General features: G+C 44.9%; 1 protein-coding gene across 2 annotated transcripts in view; it reads right to left on the minus strand.

The window, feature by feature from the left end:
• Nucleotides 1–14,737, minus strand: part of DDX6 (DEAD-box helicase 6) — a 37,762-nt gene extending 23,025 nt beyond the window's left edge. Inside the window, exons 1-2 of one of the 2 annotated variants that reach the window (XM_018575085.1) lie at nt 14,486–14,737; nt 3,765–4,233 (exon numbers count right to left, since the gene is read on the minus strand). In XM_018575085.1, coding sequence (XP_018430587.1) covers nt 3,765–3,961 — 197 coding nt within the window. In that variant the 5' untranslated portion in view covers nt 3,962–4,233; nt 14,486–14,737. Of the gene's footprint in view, nt 1–3,764; nt 4,234–11,621; nt 11,873–14,485 lie in introns of those variants that run through there. The other variant, XM_018575084.1, reaches the window with a different exon arrangement.
• Nucleotides 14,738–19,949: the final 5,212 nt, after the last annotated feature.

The raw sequence follows: 19,949 nt of genomic DNA on the forward strand, positions 1-19,949 counted from the left end.
TTGCTTTCTTACTCTGTATTCTGAAAAAACCTTGCATAAAAAATTACTGCAAAAAAACCCAAATTATAATATTTCATAAGTGTTCTGGAACACAAATCCTGCCAAGGCCTCTGGGCACTGAGCCTGTACTATCCCAAACACCTTGCAGAACCCCAGAACAGGGACATTGACCGATTATGGATTATGGCAGTGCTCAAAGCTGACCTCCAGGGTAAAGTAAAAAAATATTTTAAACCACCTTTCATTTTGATTAAAAATTGTACTACAACGGTGTCATATGTCATGCAGATTACTTCAACTTGCGTTGTTATTTCTATAAATATAGGACACTATATAGCTGAATAAATGCGGACATATTTATAGAGTGGCCCACACATGGGTTCCAGTATACCATATCTTTATAGCTGGCCATTTGTTTGCAGTTTTTATATCCTCCCTATCCATATTTTAGATCTGGTTTCTCAGCACTGATGAAGTTAAACCCCTGTGACACATTGGCTATCTTCTGACTTTTATCAATACTTTAATGGACTTGTTACAAGCTTGTGGCACTCTCATCCTTTACACTTTGTTGGGACTGTTTTGTGGACCCTTGGGGATACCCCTTACAACAGAGCTGCCATCAATCCCAACAATGGTCTCCAAGCTAGTAGATGGACAGCGGCTGGGAGTCTACTCAGTCCCTTGTACTAGATAGGAAGTTCAGGGAAGCCAGGCTGAGAGAGATGGAGCCAGCTATTCAGCAACATACTGCCCAAGTAGTTGGGCAAAAATGGTAATACTTTGCTGGGCAATGCATATACAATTGATCTTGATTCAATAATGAAAAAAAGTTTGTGATTAAATCCAGCTGCTTATTTTCCTTTCTGAAGGCTCTGCACTCTTTGTTCTGGCTGGAACAAAAGTTTCTCAGCATGATGATCTGGCAGAACCTGCCTTTCTCTACCTCTCTAGAGATTAGTTGCAGTGTGGTAGAAGATTTGCTCTTATTTCTGCCAGATTGCTACTTTGCTGCCTTGGACTGAACTCTTAAGCTTCTTAGATTGATATGCAGCAGCCAGCTACAGACACTGCACATTCTGGCAACACAGTAGCACTGACAGGAAACCATTTGAGCCTACAAAATAAAAAAAAGCCGCATTTGTCCTTCGGGTTATCCACCTGCAGAGAAGAGAAAGGGAGAGAGGCAGGTGGGTGGGGTTTGGACAAGTGGGCGGTGCTGGGCACTCGTATCTACACCAGTGCTGATATTAGCTACAGGAGGGAAGTGATGCAACCAGTCGACTGCAGTGCCTCTTCACAGCAAATAGTTGCCTTCTTAATGCAAAAAGAAACTATTCTTTCATCTTATGGAGTACAGGAACAAGAGATCTGCAACTGTAATTCCACATTACAACTACCTTTTTCTTCTGCTTGAAATTCAGCTTTATTGTAGTGGCAGGAGTTGGTAAGACTCATAAGTACAAATTCGATATAGGTCCAAAGCATTAGGGGAGCACATGGCCTTTATTTCATGGACATAAAAAGGTAGTCATCTGCCTCAATGCTATAACTACCAAACCTACTGTGTGCAGAGCAAGCAAGAGGAATAGGCTGACAGAATGACTGGGGGCTTTAGAAGGTCCACAAAATCTGTCCCCAGCCAGGTATCAGGAAAACTGAACCAACAAGCTAGAGGAAAAGTATGGAGCTCAGACCAATGGAAATAAGATTGCTTAGCATGCAACCCAAACTCTCCTGCAGATCACTCACATTTAACTATAAGCCTAGAAAATCCACAGGTAGCAATTGTTCACATAGCTGCAAGTGGTTTTACTTCATACAATAGGCCAAACTGATTAGTGGACAATGGATCCTTTTTTTTCTTTGGAATATACCGTATTTTTCGCTCCATAAGACGCACTTTTTTCCCCCCAAAAAGGAGGGGAAAAACATATCTACGTCTTATGTAGCGAATACCTATCACCCGACGCCCGGGACATGCAGTTTCGGAAGAGTTGTTTTTTATGTACATTCAGCCCTGCTCCTGACAAGCAGAGCTGAATGTACAGTGCGAGCCGCTGCTCGTTTAATACAAGTGATCTAATTGATCACTTGTATCACATTGTGCGGCGGCAGCGATAGTGTCCGCCCCCGCCGGGGTTTTCGGGGACCCCTCGTGGTCACGGTCCCCCATAGGAGCTTAACATAGAGCCCCTTGAGCAGACGAAGAAAGTCGTTCTTCGTCTGCTCTGTGTGATTACTGAGACAGCGCCACCTGTCTCAGCGTTCACTAACTGCAGCTTCTGTGACAGAAGCCCTGCGTCTCATCGTCCGGAGCGGCTTATAGAGCGCGAAATACAGGTGAAACTCGGAAAATTAGAATATCGTGCAAAAGTTCATTTATTTCACTAATGCAACTTAGCCGTCTACCAGGAGATTTTGGAGCACTTCATGCTTTCTGCCACAGACGAGCTCTATGTGGATGCTGACTTCATTTTCCAGCAAGACTTGACACCTGCCAACACTGCCAAAAATTTTCTGAAATTGTGGATCTGGGTTTTCATGAGCTGTAAGCCATAATCATCACAATTATGACAAATCACGGCTTGAACTATCTTGCTTTGCATGTAATGAGTCTATCTCATATATTAGTGTCACCTTTTAAGTTGCATTAGTGAAATAAATGAACTTTTGCACGATATTCTAATTATTCGAGTTTCACCTGTACAGTACATACTGACACTTCCTCGTAGATTTTAAGATCGGTCCCTAAAAAGTTTTGTCCAGGACACCAGGATTGTCACCAATATTGTTTGTTTAAGGGATGTGTTCTATGCTACTCACCACTCCACATACTGAACCATATGTTCTATACTTTACATAATTCCACTGAATACACTACGGTACATTCAATACTCTACACAACCTCAACTCTGCATACTGAGAAATCTTCCATTCACCACTCTAAGTGCCGAGAGACAGAATTGGACATTGGCCTGTCTGTAACATGTCATCTGCTTTTAGTTAGTTATAGTATTAAACTCAAACTTTTTTCAATAATGAATCCAGATCAAATATACATAGTCCAGCAAAGCATTGCTTTACATTTTTACCCAAACACTTACAATCATCATGTTTCTGAACAGCTACTTCCAAGTCTCTCAGCTTAGCTTCCCTAAACTTCCTGCCTAGTACAAGATCACAAAAGACAGCAGACTAAGTCAACTGTTCATCTACTAGGAGAGGGGGCAGGGGGAGGAAAGTAGCTTGATTTGCTGTGTATGTGGAGACTCACACAGCTTACTAGCCCACACAAGGGTGACTGCATAGCACTCTGCTTGAGAAAGTATTCACTCTAAAACAGGAAGTCAGCACCAGTGCTCACGGGACCAGCTGATCCTGCCAGGGAAAATATTTAATCATCAAGGGGCAGCATCTATTGTAAGCGATGTCAAGTGAAATGGCTTAAAATCCTTTTGACTTTGATATAACTTTAAATTTTATTTTTCATTCTTTTTAATGGTATGCGAGATGTCACCAGCATGATGTTGAGACTTAAATCTCATATATAATGTTTCCTTATGGTCAATAAAACTGAGAATAAAAGAAACCGCAGCATGCAATTGGAGGTCTCTTCAGATCTGATCATTGCATTAACAGTAAGTATAAATCATTAGAGGATTGTTAAACTGCAATATAATACATTTGTTCTTGGGGTTAGAAAAAAAAAAAAACTCAGTGAAATAGCCACTCAAGGAAAAATAAATAACTAGTATACTTACTTAATACCACTGCCCATACTCTGTGCTTGCTGCTGACTTCCATTATTGATTGTGCTGGCATTTTTCAGCTGGTTTATTTGCAGTGTGGGTGTTCCCCCATTTCCAGGCCCTTGACTTTGTTTTACTGGGCCCCTCAACTGCCCATTCTGACTGGACAGACCCATTAAAACAGGGTTCTCTGTTCTCGTGGTGCTCATTTTGTTTTGTATTTTTAATAGTGTCCCTTAGTAAGTTTCTTTCAGCTTCACAAGCTCTGAAAGTCAGTACAGAGACTAATAGTTTATAGGACTCTTCAAATGAAGAGATAATGTCTTGCTCAATAAATGAGTCCTTAATGCAACTTAAAACAAGTGCTTGTTCTTCTTAAAGTCTTTGAACTATGAAATCACTTGTTCTGATGCACCAAATCAACTTTATAAAAAAAGCCCTCGGACATGGATGAAATTCACTTTTGTTCAACGATTGCAACCTAGAAGAAAAAAATATTGATTAGCAAATAGTTACAAACCTGTAAATTATCCTTAAGTAGAAAAAACAAAATATGGAGAGTTTCTTGTATTTTCCCTTGCCGTTAACAGGAGGCAAGCACTGTACCATTCACATGTTTATTGGACATCTCAATGGGACACTGAACTCTGCAAGCAACATCCAAAAAAAGACAGGGCAAAGAACTTGTCATCAGCTTGGTCTGTTCTCCTTGCAGCTGGGCATTCCTACATTAATGACATACCATGCCTTGTTCTGCACTGTGTAGAGGTGGCCATCTTGGTAGAGGCAGAGTTCTGCTTCCTCAGGTCAGAGCCTCCAGCAAGAACTGCGAGTATCATAGTACCAATACCAAATCTCATTCAGAATCTCTTACGATTGGCAGTCAGAGGCCGCAGTACCCGATTCTTTCAAGATGGGTTTTGAAATGTTTTATAGAATATGATTAACTTGTGAACCTTCACTTATGGCAAGTCTATAGTCTTGTTATTAAATATGTAAAACCTAAAGAATAAAAACAACCTCAGATACACAACTATAAAGCTGTAGGCCAAATCACTCATACCCTAACTGCACTGCTATTTTTAGGTTGAATTCAAAGAAAGTAGATTTCTCAGGGCACAACTAGTGATTTTAAATGTTCCCTAGAACATACCAAATCTTCACTTAAAAGTATATGCAGACCACAACAATGGACTTCTCTTATTTGCCTTTTGGTCTGTTGAATAAACCAAAGATTTTTGCTATAACTGCTTGATAATACAAATACCTGTTGAGCCTGCTAGAAAACACGCAAGTTATCATGTGCTCTCCGCCTCTGTTGACTTATCAGTTAGCAATGCTTCCATCTTGAACTACAGAAAACCTTTGGGGCCCTAACAAGCCATTATTACTGCCTTTCGGGCTATACAGTACAGTGAACATTGTCACCCTAGGACAGAAAGGATTAGTGGGATCATCAGGTTAAAGAAAAAAAAAGAAAATGCCCGATTTAGAAAAATAATGGTCAGGTTTGAGGGGCTGGTAAGCGGCAATATACATCTGTTTTGTGGTTTAGATTCACTTCAGATTTTTGTTATCTTTTGATTAAGCTGAAATTTGCACACACTTTAGAGCAGTGACCTATCGCCCTTTCCTTCAGACAGCTCAGTAGCACATTTCAATCAGACTGTTCAAAAGAATAGGATTTCAGCTGCTTTTAGAAAAACCCCTGAATGCTCTTTATATGCACAATATTACATTTTTATTTGAAAATAAAAAGAATTCTCTCTAACACTATATAGGCAAGCAAAAGATCATTCATGTATCACTTGTCCCTCCCATTTAGCTAGTAAGCCCTCATGGGCAGGGCCCTCCTTAGCATCTTGTCTTAAATTGTATTGTAATGTCTTCCTTATATTGTAAAGCGTTGCGCAAACTGTTGGCGCTATATAAATTCTGTATAATAATTCAAAAACTTATTAAAAGTTGAAGCAAAGCAGTACAATTTCCTTTTAACCCTTTCGCTGCCAAGCCCTCCGGAACATTTTTCAAATCAGCACAATCACAGTACAGATTAAGCCAATGTTTAGTGACCTTACCTAGTCAAATCTTCATACAGTATATAAAAGACTTGTCAACAAATGCACAGTACTTTGCTAATGTCTGACATGCAATGTAAATAAACAGGCCCGGAGTAATGCCATCAAACATGTTAAAAGTTGAACCGTTAAGACTAGCTAATAGAAAAGGAGGGTGGCAGTCCATGCATGTATGATCATACCAACCTCGGCACTTGTTACAGCCAGTGCTGACAAACCTAAAGGCACAACCAAGTGTTTATGTGAATGGAGTGAGGCAAGCAAAGAGTGGCGTTTATCCAGCTTACCTCCAGGAAAAAAGGATGGCTGCCCACCTGCATGGTCATCCAGCAGGTATCAGCCTTACCCGTTAAACTTGTCTACAGCAGCATCAGACAAAACTATATAAACCATTCTGTTGGACAGACTTTATAAATAATATCCATATATAAATACACCCATTTTAAACATACTACAGTACCTGGAATCCTTAATTATTTCACATTTAATCATAATGAGAGCTTACCAAAAAATGCTTCCATTTGTCCTGGGTGACATTGAACACACCGTGTACATCTTTGGGCAACATCAAACATTAAATCCTTTTCCTTTATATTACAGCAAAACCCCCCAATGATCCTTCCCCCTTAATTAGGTTTTTGTTCGGCATCTAGTGGTGGAAATCCTGTGGTATAAAACTGCCAGGCAGCACCCTCATCATTCACAACAAGGAGATGGTGTAGCAGCACTTACACAGAAAATTGTAAGATACTAATGTACATGAGGCACATGCAAGCCATTAGGAACTTCCTATTGGGTGACTACTTTCCTTAAAACTTTCCTGGCCCACCATTCCTAACCCAGAACCCCACTATACAGAAGCCTACTTACCGCTCAGTGATGCCCTCCGTTACATCCCAACGTTTTCTTTGTTACTGCCTGCACAAGCTTCCCATAGGCTTGCAGTATGGGGGTCAACTTTATGTGCAGAATAGGAATTTTACATACATAGGTGCATGTACACATGTGATGTGCCTTGAAGTTTTCTTTTATAAGTCTATTGTCATTTATTGAGCTTAATTGGGGCCGGTGCCAACAGGCTTTTGTTTGCTTCAAACCAACATTTCCATACAAGTCTATGATGATGCAAAACCCGCATGAAGCAAGTCAGAAGGTCAGCTGCAAGTCAAATACAAGCTTTAACATGATAATGCCGTATTGCAAGACTGTTCATTTTAAAAGTGCCATGCTGCAGTGCAAGCATGTAAACAGGAAGTGGGTGCAGAGATCAGTAGCACCAAGGTGAAAATATGAAAAGTACATTAAAAAGGAAATGCTTTGGCAAATAAAAAATCAGTTCGGGTTAATATCTACAAAGCGACACTAGATTTAAGGGTCAATAGGTTAGAAATGCATTCAAGTACCTTGAACAAAACTGGACTCTTATTTGTGTATCACTCAGCTGTAGATCCTCAAATCATGTGTTGTAAAGTAGTCGTGATGGACTACAATCTCAATACAAATTAGTAATCTAAACATTAGATTGTAGTCACATCAAAGGAGCGAGCTTCCAGCGGTGACTACTTTACAACACATGGAGAACAGAAGTAGCCACCTTCCAGCCAGAAGGAAGTACAGTGTCAGTACCAATTCAGAGATGATTTGAGGATCTACAGTCAAGTGATACACAAATAAGATGCATTTTTGTTCATAGTTAAGGTACATGAATGCATTTAAGATTTAAAGTGGATCTTTTCCTAGTTTGACTAAAAATCACATCAGCATACAGCTCTGAATGCTGATTTGAAATCTTAATTAACTAAACCACCATTTTTATTCTACAATTTCTTTTTATTCACTTCCTGGTCCACTTTGGCTCAAATGATGTAGCCTGGGAAGGTTACATCAGCAGATCATTGCTGGGAAATCTCATCTGTAAGCTCACGAGATCTCAGGAAAAGCATTTTCCTCCCCTGAGATGTGCATGGTCACATGTCCTAGTCTTATGTGCTAACGTTCCAGGAAGTAAAGGGAGATCTAGTAACCTGCCCATAATCAAAATGGCCACTGTCAGAAGACTAGAAGACTGGTATGCAAAACATAAAAAGCCTGCAATCTAGAAGTATCTGTACATTGTCATTACTAAATCTTTCTAAAGGTGCCCTTGTTATTTTAAAGATATGGGTAACGTTCCTCTTTAATCTTGCCATGTAAACAAGTTTGAAGAGCATCACATTCAACAATCATTTACAAAGCAGCCAAATATCTAAAAACATTGTGACGCACAGCAATGAGTTACTTTTGAAAGCCTGACCAACGCACCAAAACTACATCCAAATCAATCTAACAAAAATAAGTGGCTTGAACACGGTCATTTTTGGAAAACATCCGAGAAACATAAATCAACCACAATGGTACAGCACACTATATTGCATGCTAGGTGTGCTGCCATTCACTCCAATGCATCCCAATGCACCTCCGGGTGGGCAATAGAATCCTGTGCTGCCTTGCAGTGAAAAGTAAAACTTTTTATCCCCACAGTGACAACGCATGTTATAGTGCCAGGCTGCAACACACACTGGGGTGCAATTGAAAATGAATGGCAATACAAAAGTGCACGGAGCAATGCTAGGGTGTGGACCGGCCCTGAAGGAAGTAAAGACAAGAAAAAAAAACAGAAAAGCAGCAGTGAAAATCGTTGAAAAGACGGCCCATTGTCACTATTACGTAGCAGCATGCACTGCCAATGTTATGACATTTTTCTACTTGTCGCAACATTTTCTGTAATATTGAAATAAATAATGGTCAGACGATAAATGGCGACAGTGAAAAATGTGGAATTCCCTAACATAACCAATGAAGAGCTGCCCACTTACACTGATGGCAGGTGGATACATGCCCACCTATACTGGTGGTCAGAGAAGGGACTTCTTTGGTGGTCAACAGACTGCTCCCTTACACTGGTATCGAGTAGAGAAGAGCCTTCTTATACAAGTAGAGGGTTGGACAAATTAATATGAATATAGGAGCCAGTCTGTTAAATTCAGGAGTCAGCCGAATTTTTTTTTTTTGCAGCCAGCTTCACTGACAACTAGAAAGAAATCTCAAAAGTTAGGCACCAGCTGTAATTTTTAGGAAGCATTGGCTACCTGGCTCCTGGCAGTCCTTCAGCCGTGTGTAAGGGGCCAGTAAAGATGGGCCTTCTTGGATTTATAGTCATTGGGAAGAATGTCAGCAGATAGCTAAAACGATCACTGGTGTCAGTGGTTACATATTGGGAGGGGCAGAAACTGCTAAAGGAACATCTAGCACCTCCTGGAGGAACCCAATGCTTCCATATAACCCTGGTTGGTTAAAAGGAGAACTATGAGGTGAGTGCTTTTCACTCACCTCATAGTTCTAGCCGACCTGTGACAATGAGACTGTCACAGGTCGGCTTAGTAGATCGGGAGGTGAGCGAACATATACCGGCGTTTGCTCACCTCTCGATCCACGTAACAGGGGAGGGGCTGGATTCCCCCCTCCCCGCCAGAGCTGACTGGCGGAACGGACGGGGGAGGGTACAGCTGGCTCTGCCTTTAGATAGGCAGAGCCAGCTGTCACTCACGCAGCTGGGCGTATCTCGACATCGATGTCGGGATCCGCTCCGGCGTCTCAGTATACCGCGAGCTATAGCTCGCAGTATACTGAGCTTAGGGTAACGGGAGGACGCTAGTTTGTGTCCTCCCGTTACCCAGAGAACTATGGGGAAAAGCCCTGACCCCATAGTTCTCCTTTAAGGGCTCAGGCCAGGTTCACACTATGGCAATTTGTGACCGTGTGGCAATCGTGCACGAAACCGCACGGTCACGGAAACGCCCACCAACACAGTTCATGCTGGCGGTGGCATTTTCGAAAGGCATCCCAGTCGTGCCGGGCAGATCACGCAGTTTCCTGCCGCAATTCCTCCCGTGCAACCGAACAGGTACATGTACTTTTTTTTTCTGCGATTGTCGTGCGGATGCAACCCCCATTAAAATCAATGGGGTCACGCGGCAACTGCACACAATCGCGCCCAAGTCTACACCAGCCTTAATCAGATGAGTATGAAGCTAGCCCTGTGCACGGGCCTTGTGTGAATCACCCTAACCAAATTTGTGACCTATGCAAAATCAATAACCAACGCTGCTGCTGTTCACATATAACCTCTTACAGCAGCAATTACAAGCTATTAGAGTCTGCGCGGCTCTGAATGCAGACACTGTGTCCTGGTCTGGCCACACAGCTAATTGTCCACTTTGTATGAGAACAGCAGAGTACTGCTATTCAGCTGCAACGGAAAACAGCTGTCTATTCACCCATCTGAATGAGCCCTGAGAGGATCAATTCACAAAGGTCACACACCAAGATAAGGAACCTTGTTTTCTAAAAATTGTCAATCAGTTTAGAACAAAAACAGTAACATCTGAAAATATATCCATACCTCTGTGTTGAATCTTTGTGAACTGAGCCTCAGGAGACAATAGCTTGTCTTAACTGCTCAGTTCACCTTTGTAACCATGCTACAGCCATATTTAAGGTGCAAAACATGGTCACATTCCCCAACCTGTAAGGCCGCTTTGGCAAGGACGGTCCGATCAGGTCCACCTGGCAGTTTTTCAAGGAGATCAGAATTACTATGTAAATCTACATCGGGACAGTCTTACGTTTACCACCAACTCCGGAAAAACAAACTGAGCAGAGAAATCCGCTGTCGCCGGACATAATCTGATGTAAACGGACACGTCAGTTCACATGCGATTCCCCATGGACAGACAGACTGGGTGCGGTAAATGCAGTTTTTTTGCAATGGAGGGGAAAAAAAAAAACTGGACACGGATGTCACAGCAGTGGCATCCACTTCGGACTGCTGTGATCAGAAGAGGATCAGTGTACATATTCTCTGCTGATCAGCCCGTGAAAAAGGGGCCTAGCTGTTCCCCCCACTAACCAGAATCACAGGTTGCTACTCACAGCCTTCAGTCAGCCGACACAGCCATGTCATCTATTCACAGGGATCCGTGAATGGAAAGACTACTAATCCCATCTTCCACTGCAGCAAAGAAACTTGTCGATCTTAATGGATCCCAAGTGCCATGATATCATCACACCCGTAGTCCATTGTTTACTTCCTCCTGACCCAGAACAGTAGTTCAGTGCCTCCATAGAGACTGGGAAGTAAACAATGCAGGGGGCCGTGTTTTGCATCTGTGACGCACAGCTCTGCAGGCTTCAATGTAAAAAAAATCCTAAATGCAGATTCCCTCCTATCAATGTGGGTGCATTTCTTTTTCAAAGGGTGGATCGTCTATGTAAAGGCTCTAGTAGGACAAAGTCCAATTTCCACCCACCGTACAGCAGCCTCCGTAGCACTATAAACAAGGCCGTAGAGTATCCGGGAAGACAGACGGACCTGCCATGTAGACAGAGCAGCCGCTCTGCGCTCTCAGGCCTTCTCTATGACGTAATAGGCCGCAAAATGCCAGCCATGACTTAATTACACGTCAGACGATACCGAACATACAGCAAAGCACAAACCCCAGTTCTATAGTACACAGGAATCCAGGGGGGAGGCCCAGGGAGGTTGGAGGCCACAATACCGGGCATAGTGCGTAACCTCCCGAGGCCTACCAACTATACGCCGGACACCGCCCGCACCTTCCCCTCCTCGTCCTGACACTTACCCTCCATCACCACCACAAAGCTTGCATCTCCCCCTTCAATATCTGATCGTTCACCCCACCCGCTCCCCGCCATCTCTCCCCCTTCCCGACCCGCATATCACCACACGCACCCTGCGGAGCGTTCTTCCAAATCGTCGACGCCGCCGTATTCTTTTCTTCTTTCGTCTCTTAATGCTGTTTTTATCTGCGTAAATATATCGTATTACCACTCTTGGACATATGTAATGTATATTTTCTAGCCTCGCGTTTTTCCTTAGTCGAAGGTCCAAAATGGCTTCCTTCCTCCTTTAAACCCTCCCCACGCCGCGCGTGTGAATCCTTCCGCCGGGAAATAGGCCTGTGTGCGCGTAGAGGTGGATCACTCCGCGCACAATGTGATCGCGCCGCGTACTACGTGTAGCCGTAGAATACTTCCGCCGCCATAACACCGGGGCAGAGTCCGTCACCCTGGAGGGAGCGTGCAGTAATGTGGATGCCATGCCATTGTTCTAGGAATGATTCTTTATAGTCAGGAGAATAATAGCACACATGTGTTGGAGATCATAGACTAATCCCCTGCCGAGTCACATCACAACAAAAACGTCACAGCCATGTTTTCCTTCATCTTGTATAGGTGGAAAAATAGCCATGTCATCTATATAGGTGTCCGTGTCCTGTATGTGACATCCGTGTACATTCTGTGTTTTCCTTCATCTTGTGACAGAGAAAAAACATCCATGTAATCTCTATAGGTATCCGTGTCCTGTATGTGACATCCGTGTCTATTCCGTGTTTTCCTTCATCTTGTGAATCGATGTCGGGATCCGCTCCGGCGTCTCAGTATACCGCGAGCTATAGCTCGCAGTATACTGAGCTTAGGGTAACGGGAGGACGCTAGTTTGTGTCCTCCCGTTACCCAGAGAACTATGGGGAAAAGCCCTGACCCCATAGTTCTCCTTTAAGGGCTCAGGCCAGGTTCACACTATGGCAATTTGTGACCGTGTGGCAATCGTGCACGAAACCGCACGGTCACGGAAACGCCCACCAACACAGTTCATGCTGGCGGTGGCATTTTCGAAAGGCATCCCAGTCGTGCCGGGCAGATCACGCAGTTTCCTGCCGCAATTCCTCCCGTGCAACCGAACAGGTACATGTACTTTTTTTTTCTGCGATTGTCGTGCGGATGTAACCCCCATTAAAATCAATGGGGTCACGCGGCAACTGCACACAATCGCGCCCAGGTCTACACCAGCCTTAATCAGATGAGTATGAAGCTAGCCCTGTGCACGGGCCTTGTGTGAATCACCCTAACCAAATTTGTGACCTATGCAAAATCAATAACCAACGCTGCTGCTGTTCACATATAACCTCTTACAGCAGCAATTACAAGCTATTAGAGTCTGCGCGGCTCTGAATGCAGACACTGTGTCCTGGTCTGGCCACACAGCTAATTGTCCACTTTGTATGAGAACAGCAGAGTACTGCTATTCAGCTGCAACGGAAAACAGCTGTCTATTCACCCATCTGAATGAGCCCTGAGAGGATCAATTCACAAAGGTCACACACCAAGATAAGGAACCTTGTTTTCTAAAAATTGTCAATCAGTTTAGAACAAAAACAGTAACATCTGAAAATATATCCATACCTCTGTGTTGAATCTTTGTGAACTGAGCCTCAGGAGACAATAGCTTGTCTTAACTGCTCAGTTCACCTTTGTAACCATGCTACAGCCATATTTAAGGTGCAAAACATGGTCACATTCCCCAACCTGTAAGGCCGCTTTGGCAAGGACGGTCCGATCAGGTCCACCTGGCAGTTTTTCAAGGAGATCAGAATTACTATGTAAATCTACATCGGGACAGTCTTACGTTTACCACCAACTCCGGAAAAACAAACTGAGCAGAGAAATCCGCTGTCGCCGGACATAATCTGATGTAAACGGACACGTCAGTTCACATGCGATTCCCCATGGACAGACAGACTGGGTGCGGTAAATGCAGTTTTTTTGCAATGGAGGGGAAAAAAAAAAACTGGACACGGATGTCACAGCAGTGGCATCCACTTCGGACTGCTGTGATCAGAAGAGGATCAGTGTACATATTCTCTGCTGATCAGCCCGTGAAAAAGGGGCCTAGCTGTTCCCCCCACTAACCAGAATCACAGGTTGCTACTCACAGCCTTCAGTCAGCCGACACAGCCATGTCATCTATTCACAGGGATCCGTGAATGGAAAGACTACTAATCCCATCTTCCACTGCAGCAAAGAAACTTGTCGATCTTAATGGATCCCAAGTGCCATGATATCATCACACCCGTAGTCCATTGTTTACTTCCTCCTGACCCAGAACAGTAGTTCAGTGCCTCCATAGAGACTGGGAAGTAAACAATGCAGGGGGCCGTGTTTTGCATCTGTGACGCACAGCTCTGCAGGCTTCAATGTAAAAAAAATCCTAAATGCAGATTCCCTCCTATCAATGTGGGTGCATTTCTTTTTCAAAGGGTGGATCGTCTATGTAAAGGCTCTAGTAGGACAAAGTCCAATTTCCACCCACCGTACAGCAGCCTCCGTAGCACTATAAACAAGGCCGTAGAGTATCCGGGAAGACAGACGGACCTGCCATGTAGACAGAGCAGCCGCTCTGCGCTCTCAGGCCTTCTCTATGACGTAATAGGCCGCAAAATGCCAGCCATGACTTAATTACACGTCAGACGATACCGAACATACAGCAAAGCACAAACCCCAGTTCTATAGTACACAGGAATCCAGGGGGGAGGCCCAGGGAGGTTGGAGGCCACAATACCGGGCATAGTGCGTAACCTCCCGAGGCCTACCAACTATACGCCGGACACCGCCCGCACCTTCCCCTCCTCGTCCTGACACTTACCCTCCATCACCACCACAAAGCTTGCATCTCCCCCTTCAATATCTGATCGTTCACCCCACCCGCTCCCCGCCATCTCTCCCCCTTCCCGACCCGCATATCACCACACGCACCCTGCGGAGCGTTCTTCCAAATCGTCGACGCCGCCGTATTCTTTTCTTCTTTCGTCTCTTAATGCTGTTTTTATCTGCGTAAATATATCGTATTACCACTCTTGGACATATGTAATGTATATTTTCTAGCCTCGCGTTTTTCCTTAGTCGAAGGTCCAAAATGGCTTCCTTCCTCCTTTAAACCCTCCCCACGCCGCGCGTGTGAATCCTTCCGCCGGGAAATAGGCCTGTGTGCGCGTAGAGGTGGATCACTCCGCGCACAATGTGATCGCGCCGCGTACTACGTGTAGCCGTAGAATACTTCCGCCGCCATAACACCGGGGCAGAGTCCGTCACCCTGGAGGGAGCGTGCAGTAATGTGGATGCCATGCCATTGTTCTAGGAATGATTCTTTATAGTCAGGAGAATAATAGCACACATGTGTTGGAGATCATAGACTAATCCCCTGCCGAGTCACATCACAACAAAAACGTCACAGCCATGTTTTCCTTCATCTTGTATAGGTGGAAAAATAGCCATGTCATCTATATAGGTGTCCGTGTCCTGTATGTGACATCCGTGTACATTCTGTGTTTTCCTTCATCTTGTGACAGAGAAAAAACAGCCATGTAATCTCTATAGGTATCCGTGTCCTGTATGTGACATCCGTGTCTATTCCGTGTTTTCCTTCATCTTGTAACGGAGGAAAAACAGCCATGTAATCTCTATAGGTGTCCGTGTCCTGTATGTGACATCCGTGTACATTCTGTGTTTTCCTTCATCTTGTGATGAGCAAAAACAAACCCATGTAATCTCTATAGGTGTCCGTGTCCGTGTCCTGTATGTGACATCCGTGTACATTCAGTGTTTTCCTTCATCTTGCATAGGTGAAAAAGCAGCTATGTAATCTACATAGGTGTCTGTGTCCTGTATGTGACATCCGTGTCCGTTCCGTGTTTTCCTTCATCTTGTGACGGAGGAAAAACAGCCATGTAATCTCTATAGGTGCCCGTGTCCTGTATGTGACATCTGTGTACATTCCTGTTTTCCTTCATTTTGTGATGAGCAAAAACAAACCCATGTAATCTCTATAGGTGTCCGTGTCCTGTATCTGACATCCGTGTACATTCCGTGTTTTCCTTCATCTTGTATAGGTGGAAAAACAGAGCTATGTAATCTCTATAGGTGTCCGTGTCCTGTATGTGACTTCCATGTCCATTCCGTGTTTTCATTCATCTTGTGACAGAGGAAAACATATCCATGTAATCTCTGCATGTGAAATCCATGTCCATTCCATGTTATCTGTCATCTTATGACAGGAGAAATGGACCCATGTAATCAATATAGGCATTCGTCTCACATATGGGACATCCGTGTCCATCGCATGTTATTCTTTATCTTCTGATAGAAGAGAAATAGACCCATGTATCAATATAGGCGCTTGTGTCACATATATGACAATCCGTGTCCATTCCATGTTATCTGTCATCTTGTGACGGTGAGAAATAGACTTGTAATCACTGTAGGCGTTCGTGTCACATACAGTATGTGATATCCATGTCTGTACCATGTTATCCTTCATCTTGTGACGGAGGAGAAATGGACCCATGTAATCAATATAGGCATTCGTGTAACATATGTGACATCCATGTTCATGCCCTGTTATCCGTCATTTTCTGATGGAGAAGAAATGGATCCATGTAATCAATATAGGCGTTTGTGGTACATATGTGACATCCGTGTCCATTCCATGTTTTCCTTCATCTTGTGACGGAGGGAAAAAGAACCCATGTAATCCCTATCAGTGTTTGCCTATATTCGCCCACATTCAGACCTGGACACGTATGTATACCCTGCACACGAATGTATTGTGTTTGGTCCAACAAACCGGAACAGGTATAAGCAGATGTCAACAGACACAGATCTCCTTACCTCTGGATAGGGGTACATGACTGTCTGTTTTTGATCCATGTAATCACGGGTCAAAAACTGACAGGAGGCCCGTGTGAAAGGGGTCCACAGTTCCTGGTCCGACTCATTCACACTATGCTTGTGTAGGAGCGGAGAGGGGGAGCCACACAGAAAGGTACCTCATACAAGCCATTGGGCGTCTTTACAGATGCCGGACCGCTTGTATGTAAACAGCCATTGCTGACTGTTTCAAATTTTGGCAGTTTCCCGCTTATGCGCTCCAGGGGGCGAGCAGGCGCAGGCACGGGGGACGTTTTAAAATGCCCACCCGCTGCCAGAAGGCTCCCGTCCAGCCGCTTCACTACATTCAGCAGACGGGAGGTGGTTGGGAGACTGTTCAGGTCTTTTGCCTCACATTCCGGGCCTGATGGATATGGGGGCCCTACTATCTGACTCCTCCCACACAAGCGGCATGCGTTCATAGTCACCCACTTTTGCGGTATGTCACTTTTATTTACACACACAAAAATGCATGTCTTGTTGACCGTGTTTGGGGTGCCATTCACTTCAATCATCCAATCATGTGCAAGCATACTCTACACAGGATGTCACTGCTCTAGAATTGTAAGTAGGTTTTCTTGTGTTGACATATCATTGGTTACAGGCCTAACAATCTGCTGTCTCCATTGTCCTCAGGATGAGTATGGACTCCCTGATGGCTTTACTGGTGTGTGTGTCTCCTGTGGGGAGATTTGTCCCTCTCTTTGTCCTGGTGACACCATCACTGAGACAGACGTGACAGGAAATCCAACATCTTAGAGTTGTCATGAATGGCGGAGATGAGGGAAATCTTCTGATGGGGACAAATCTTCCAGTGACATCTGTCTGTAGCCAGCCATACACTGCGAGATCTTCTCTGACGTCTCCACCTCCCCGTCCACACTGACAGCATGGAGGAGGGGGACCCCCCACTATATATTGTGACACCATGGACGAGGGGAACCCCCCACTTTGTATCGTGACAACATGGACGAGGGGAACCCCCCACTTTGTATCGTGACAACATGGACGAGGGGAACCCCCCACTATATATTGTGACACCATGGGGGAGGGGAACCCCCAATTTATATTGTGACACCATGGGAGGGGAACCCCCCACTTTGTATTGTGACAGCATGGAGGAGGGGAACCCCCACTTTATATTGTGACAGCATGGAGGAGGGAAACCCCCCACTATATATTGTGACACCATGGGGAGGGGAACCCCCCACTTTGTATTGTTATAGGATAAAGGAGGGGAACCCCCCACTTTGTATTGTGACACCATGAAGAAGGGAAACCCCCAACTTTGTATTGTGACAGCATGGAGGAGGGGAACCCCCAATTTATATTGTGACAACATGGAGGAGGGGAACCCCCCACTTTGTATTGTGAAAACATGGAGGAGGGGAACCCCCACTTTATATTGTGACAACATGGAGGAGGGGAACCCCCACTTTATATTGTGACAGCATGGAGGAGGGGAATTCCCCACTTTATATTGTGACAGCATGGATGAGGGGATCCCCTACAGTGACTGCAGATGATGGACTTCACTCACTGTTCAGCCAATAATTTCAGGTCTAGCTCCTTCCACAAAAGTTGAACAATGGACTTTGATGGAAGGGAGGGGTGCAGATGGGGCCACACACTGGTTGAATTTCTGCAGGATTCGGCCAGCCTAAGATGGGAATTCCCCTGACTTTGGGAAGCACTCCTCTCCCTACATGTGTGTAACGGCAACCGTCGTCCTCCACATAGGGGTCGCGGTTCCGTTACAGCTCCACCGCTCCCCAGGACGGCCGCTTTGCGTTCCACGCTGGAACGCTGAAGACACTCGTCTTCCGGCCTCTGACAGCGCAGGCTGCGTTCAACGCTGGAACACGGAAGACACTCGTCTTCCGGCCTCTGATAGCGCAGGCTGCGTTCCACGCTGGAACGCGGAAGTTGCTCCGACCAGCGCTCCTCCCACTTCCTGGCCATATTTAAAGCCCCAGCTGAGATAACATGGCGTTCCACTATTGAGGTCAGAACGCCTGTTATCTCCTGGAACCTTTGCCGGAACGCTCTCTCTCAGCACTATACTGGACCCGGATTCTTCACCTGCGACCATTCTGCAACCTAACCGTACTCCTGCTTGATCATAAAACCGCAAGTACCTTGGGGCAAACTGGCTCCCTTCTGTGTTGCATATGCAAATATATACTTGGACTGAATCTGCAACTGCATATGATGTGTACCTCAATTACAAGCTGAATTACTTACTCCATATTGACTGAGTTGCTGATTTCTAGTTATAGTTACTAAAGCTTTGTTCCATTAGTTGCTGCTCATATATTATTTACGGATAATTTGGGGGCACGGTATGAAGTAATATCCTGCCTGAAAGCAATGACATTACTTTAAGTGTGGCTATGATGCTCTAGTCCCTAACTCTCCGCTAAGATTGAGAGTGACGCCAGGGACTCTTGCCTGAGAAGCCTCCGCAGTTGTGATCCACGCCCTCAGTACCTAAGTAGGCGTTACAATGTGTCCAGGAGAGAGGGCAGTTCTCAGCCTCCCAGGGGAATATGGACGCATAATGAAGGGGTGCAGCTTCTGGGTGCTGACAACACTGGGGGATCAGCTATTACAATGGAGGCTGAATAACATTGTCTGCCCAGACCCGGAACTCGGATTCCTTTCAGTAATACACATGGATGGAATTTCTATAGAATGAATCCGCAGACATACTCCATCACGAAACAGGCGGAGAAGCGTGTCTGGAAAGAGGCGTAGAGCTGGGAAAGAAATGGGCACCCAGCCGCTATCTCCAGCACATACCGCTCTGTTTGGATTTCGTAATCATCGTGGGTCTTGATGACAGACTTGATGGCCACCTTCTGCTGGCTCCTCCGGTGGGTCGCCAGAACAACCTGAATGAGAGAGAAGACAAAAGTTAGTGGTGTGTCAGGGAAAGAAAAGGTGTTCAGGGCTGGGGCAGGGTAGAACTAGCATTGACTTTGAAACGGAATGAATTTTAGGTGAAGGCTGTTGGGTTCAATGACAACCAGTCTTCTTATATCTCTGGCAGTGAGACCTATCCCCATTTGTGTTCCAAATGACTTCCACCTGCTGCAGCCATTGTATAGGGCCATGCTGTCATTTTTTCCAACCTCATCAACTATGTAAATATTTTAACATTGTAATAAAACAGCAGAGGACACCAGGGAGTGCGATTTCAGAGGGCAGCAGGTGATAGTTTGTTCTACCAGTAGCGGTAGCAATTTTACAAGGTTGGTACATATTGGCTGGTTGTCGGAGGGGAATTTGTTTTGTGGGGGAGCTCCAAATCCTAGTTGTAGGTGAGTAAATGAGAGCTTACCTTTCCAAAGCTTCCTGCTCCAAGTACGTGGTGCAATATGAAGCTTGAAATGTCACATCCGGTGGTCTTCGTATCTGTCGGGCCGGGAAAGACACTCACTCTGCTGTGGGTGATGTCAGGGGTCCCAGGGCTGAAGGTTCCTGAGCGGCAACTGCCATGCTCAGAATTGTC

The sequence above is a fragment of the Nanorana parkeri genome, unplaced genomic scaffold (genome assembly GCF_000935625.1).
Source record: "Nanorana parkeri isolate BGI_ZX_2015 unplaced genomic scaffold, ASM93562v1 scaffold3530, whole genome shotgun sequence".
NCBI lineage: Eukaryota > Metazoa > Chordata > Amphibia > Anura > Dicroglossidae > Nanorana > Nanorana parkeri.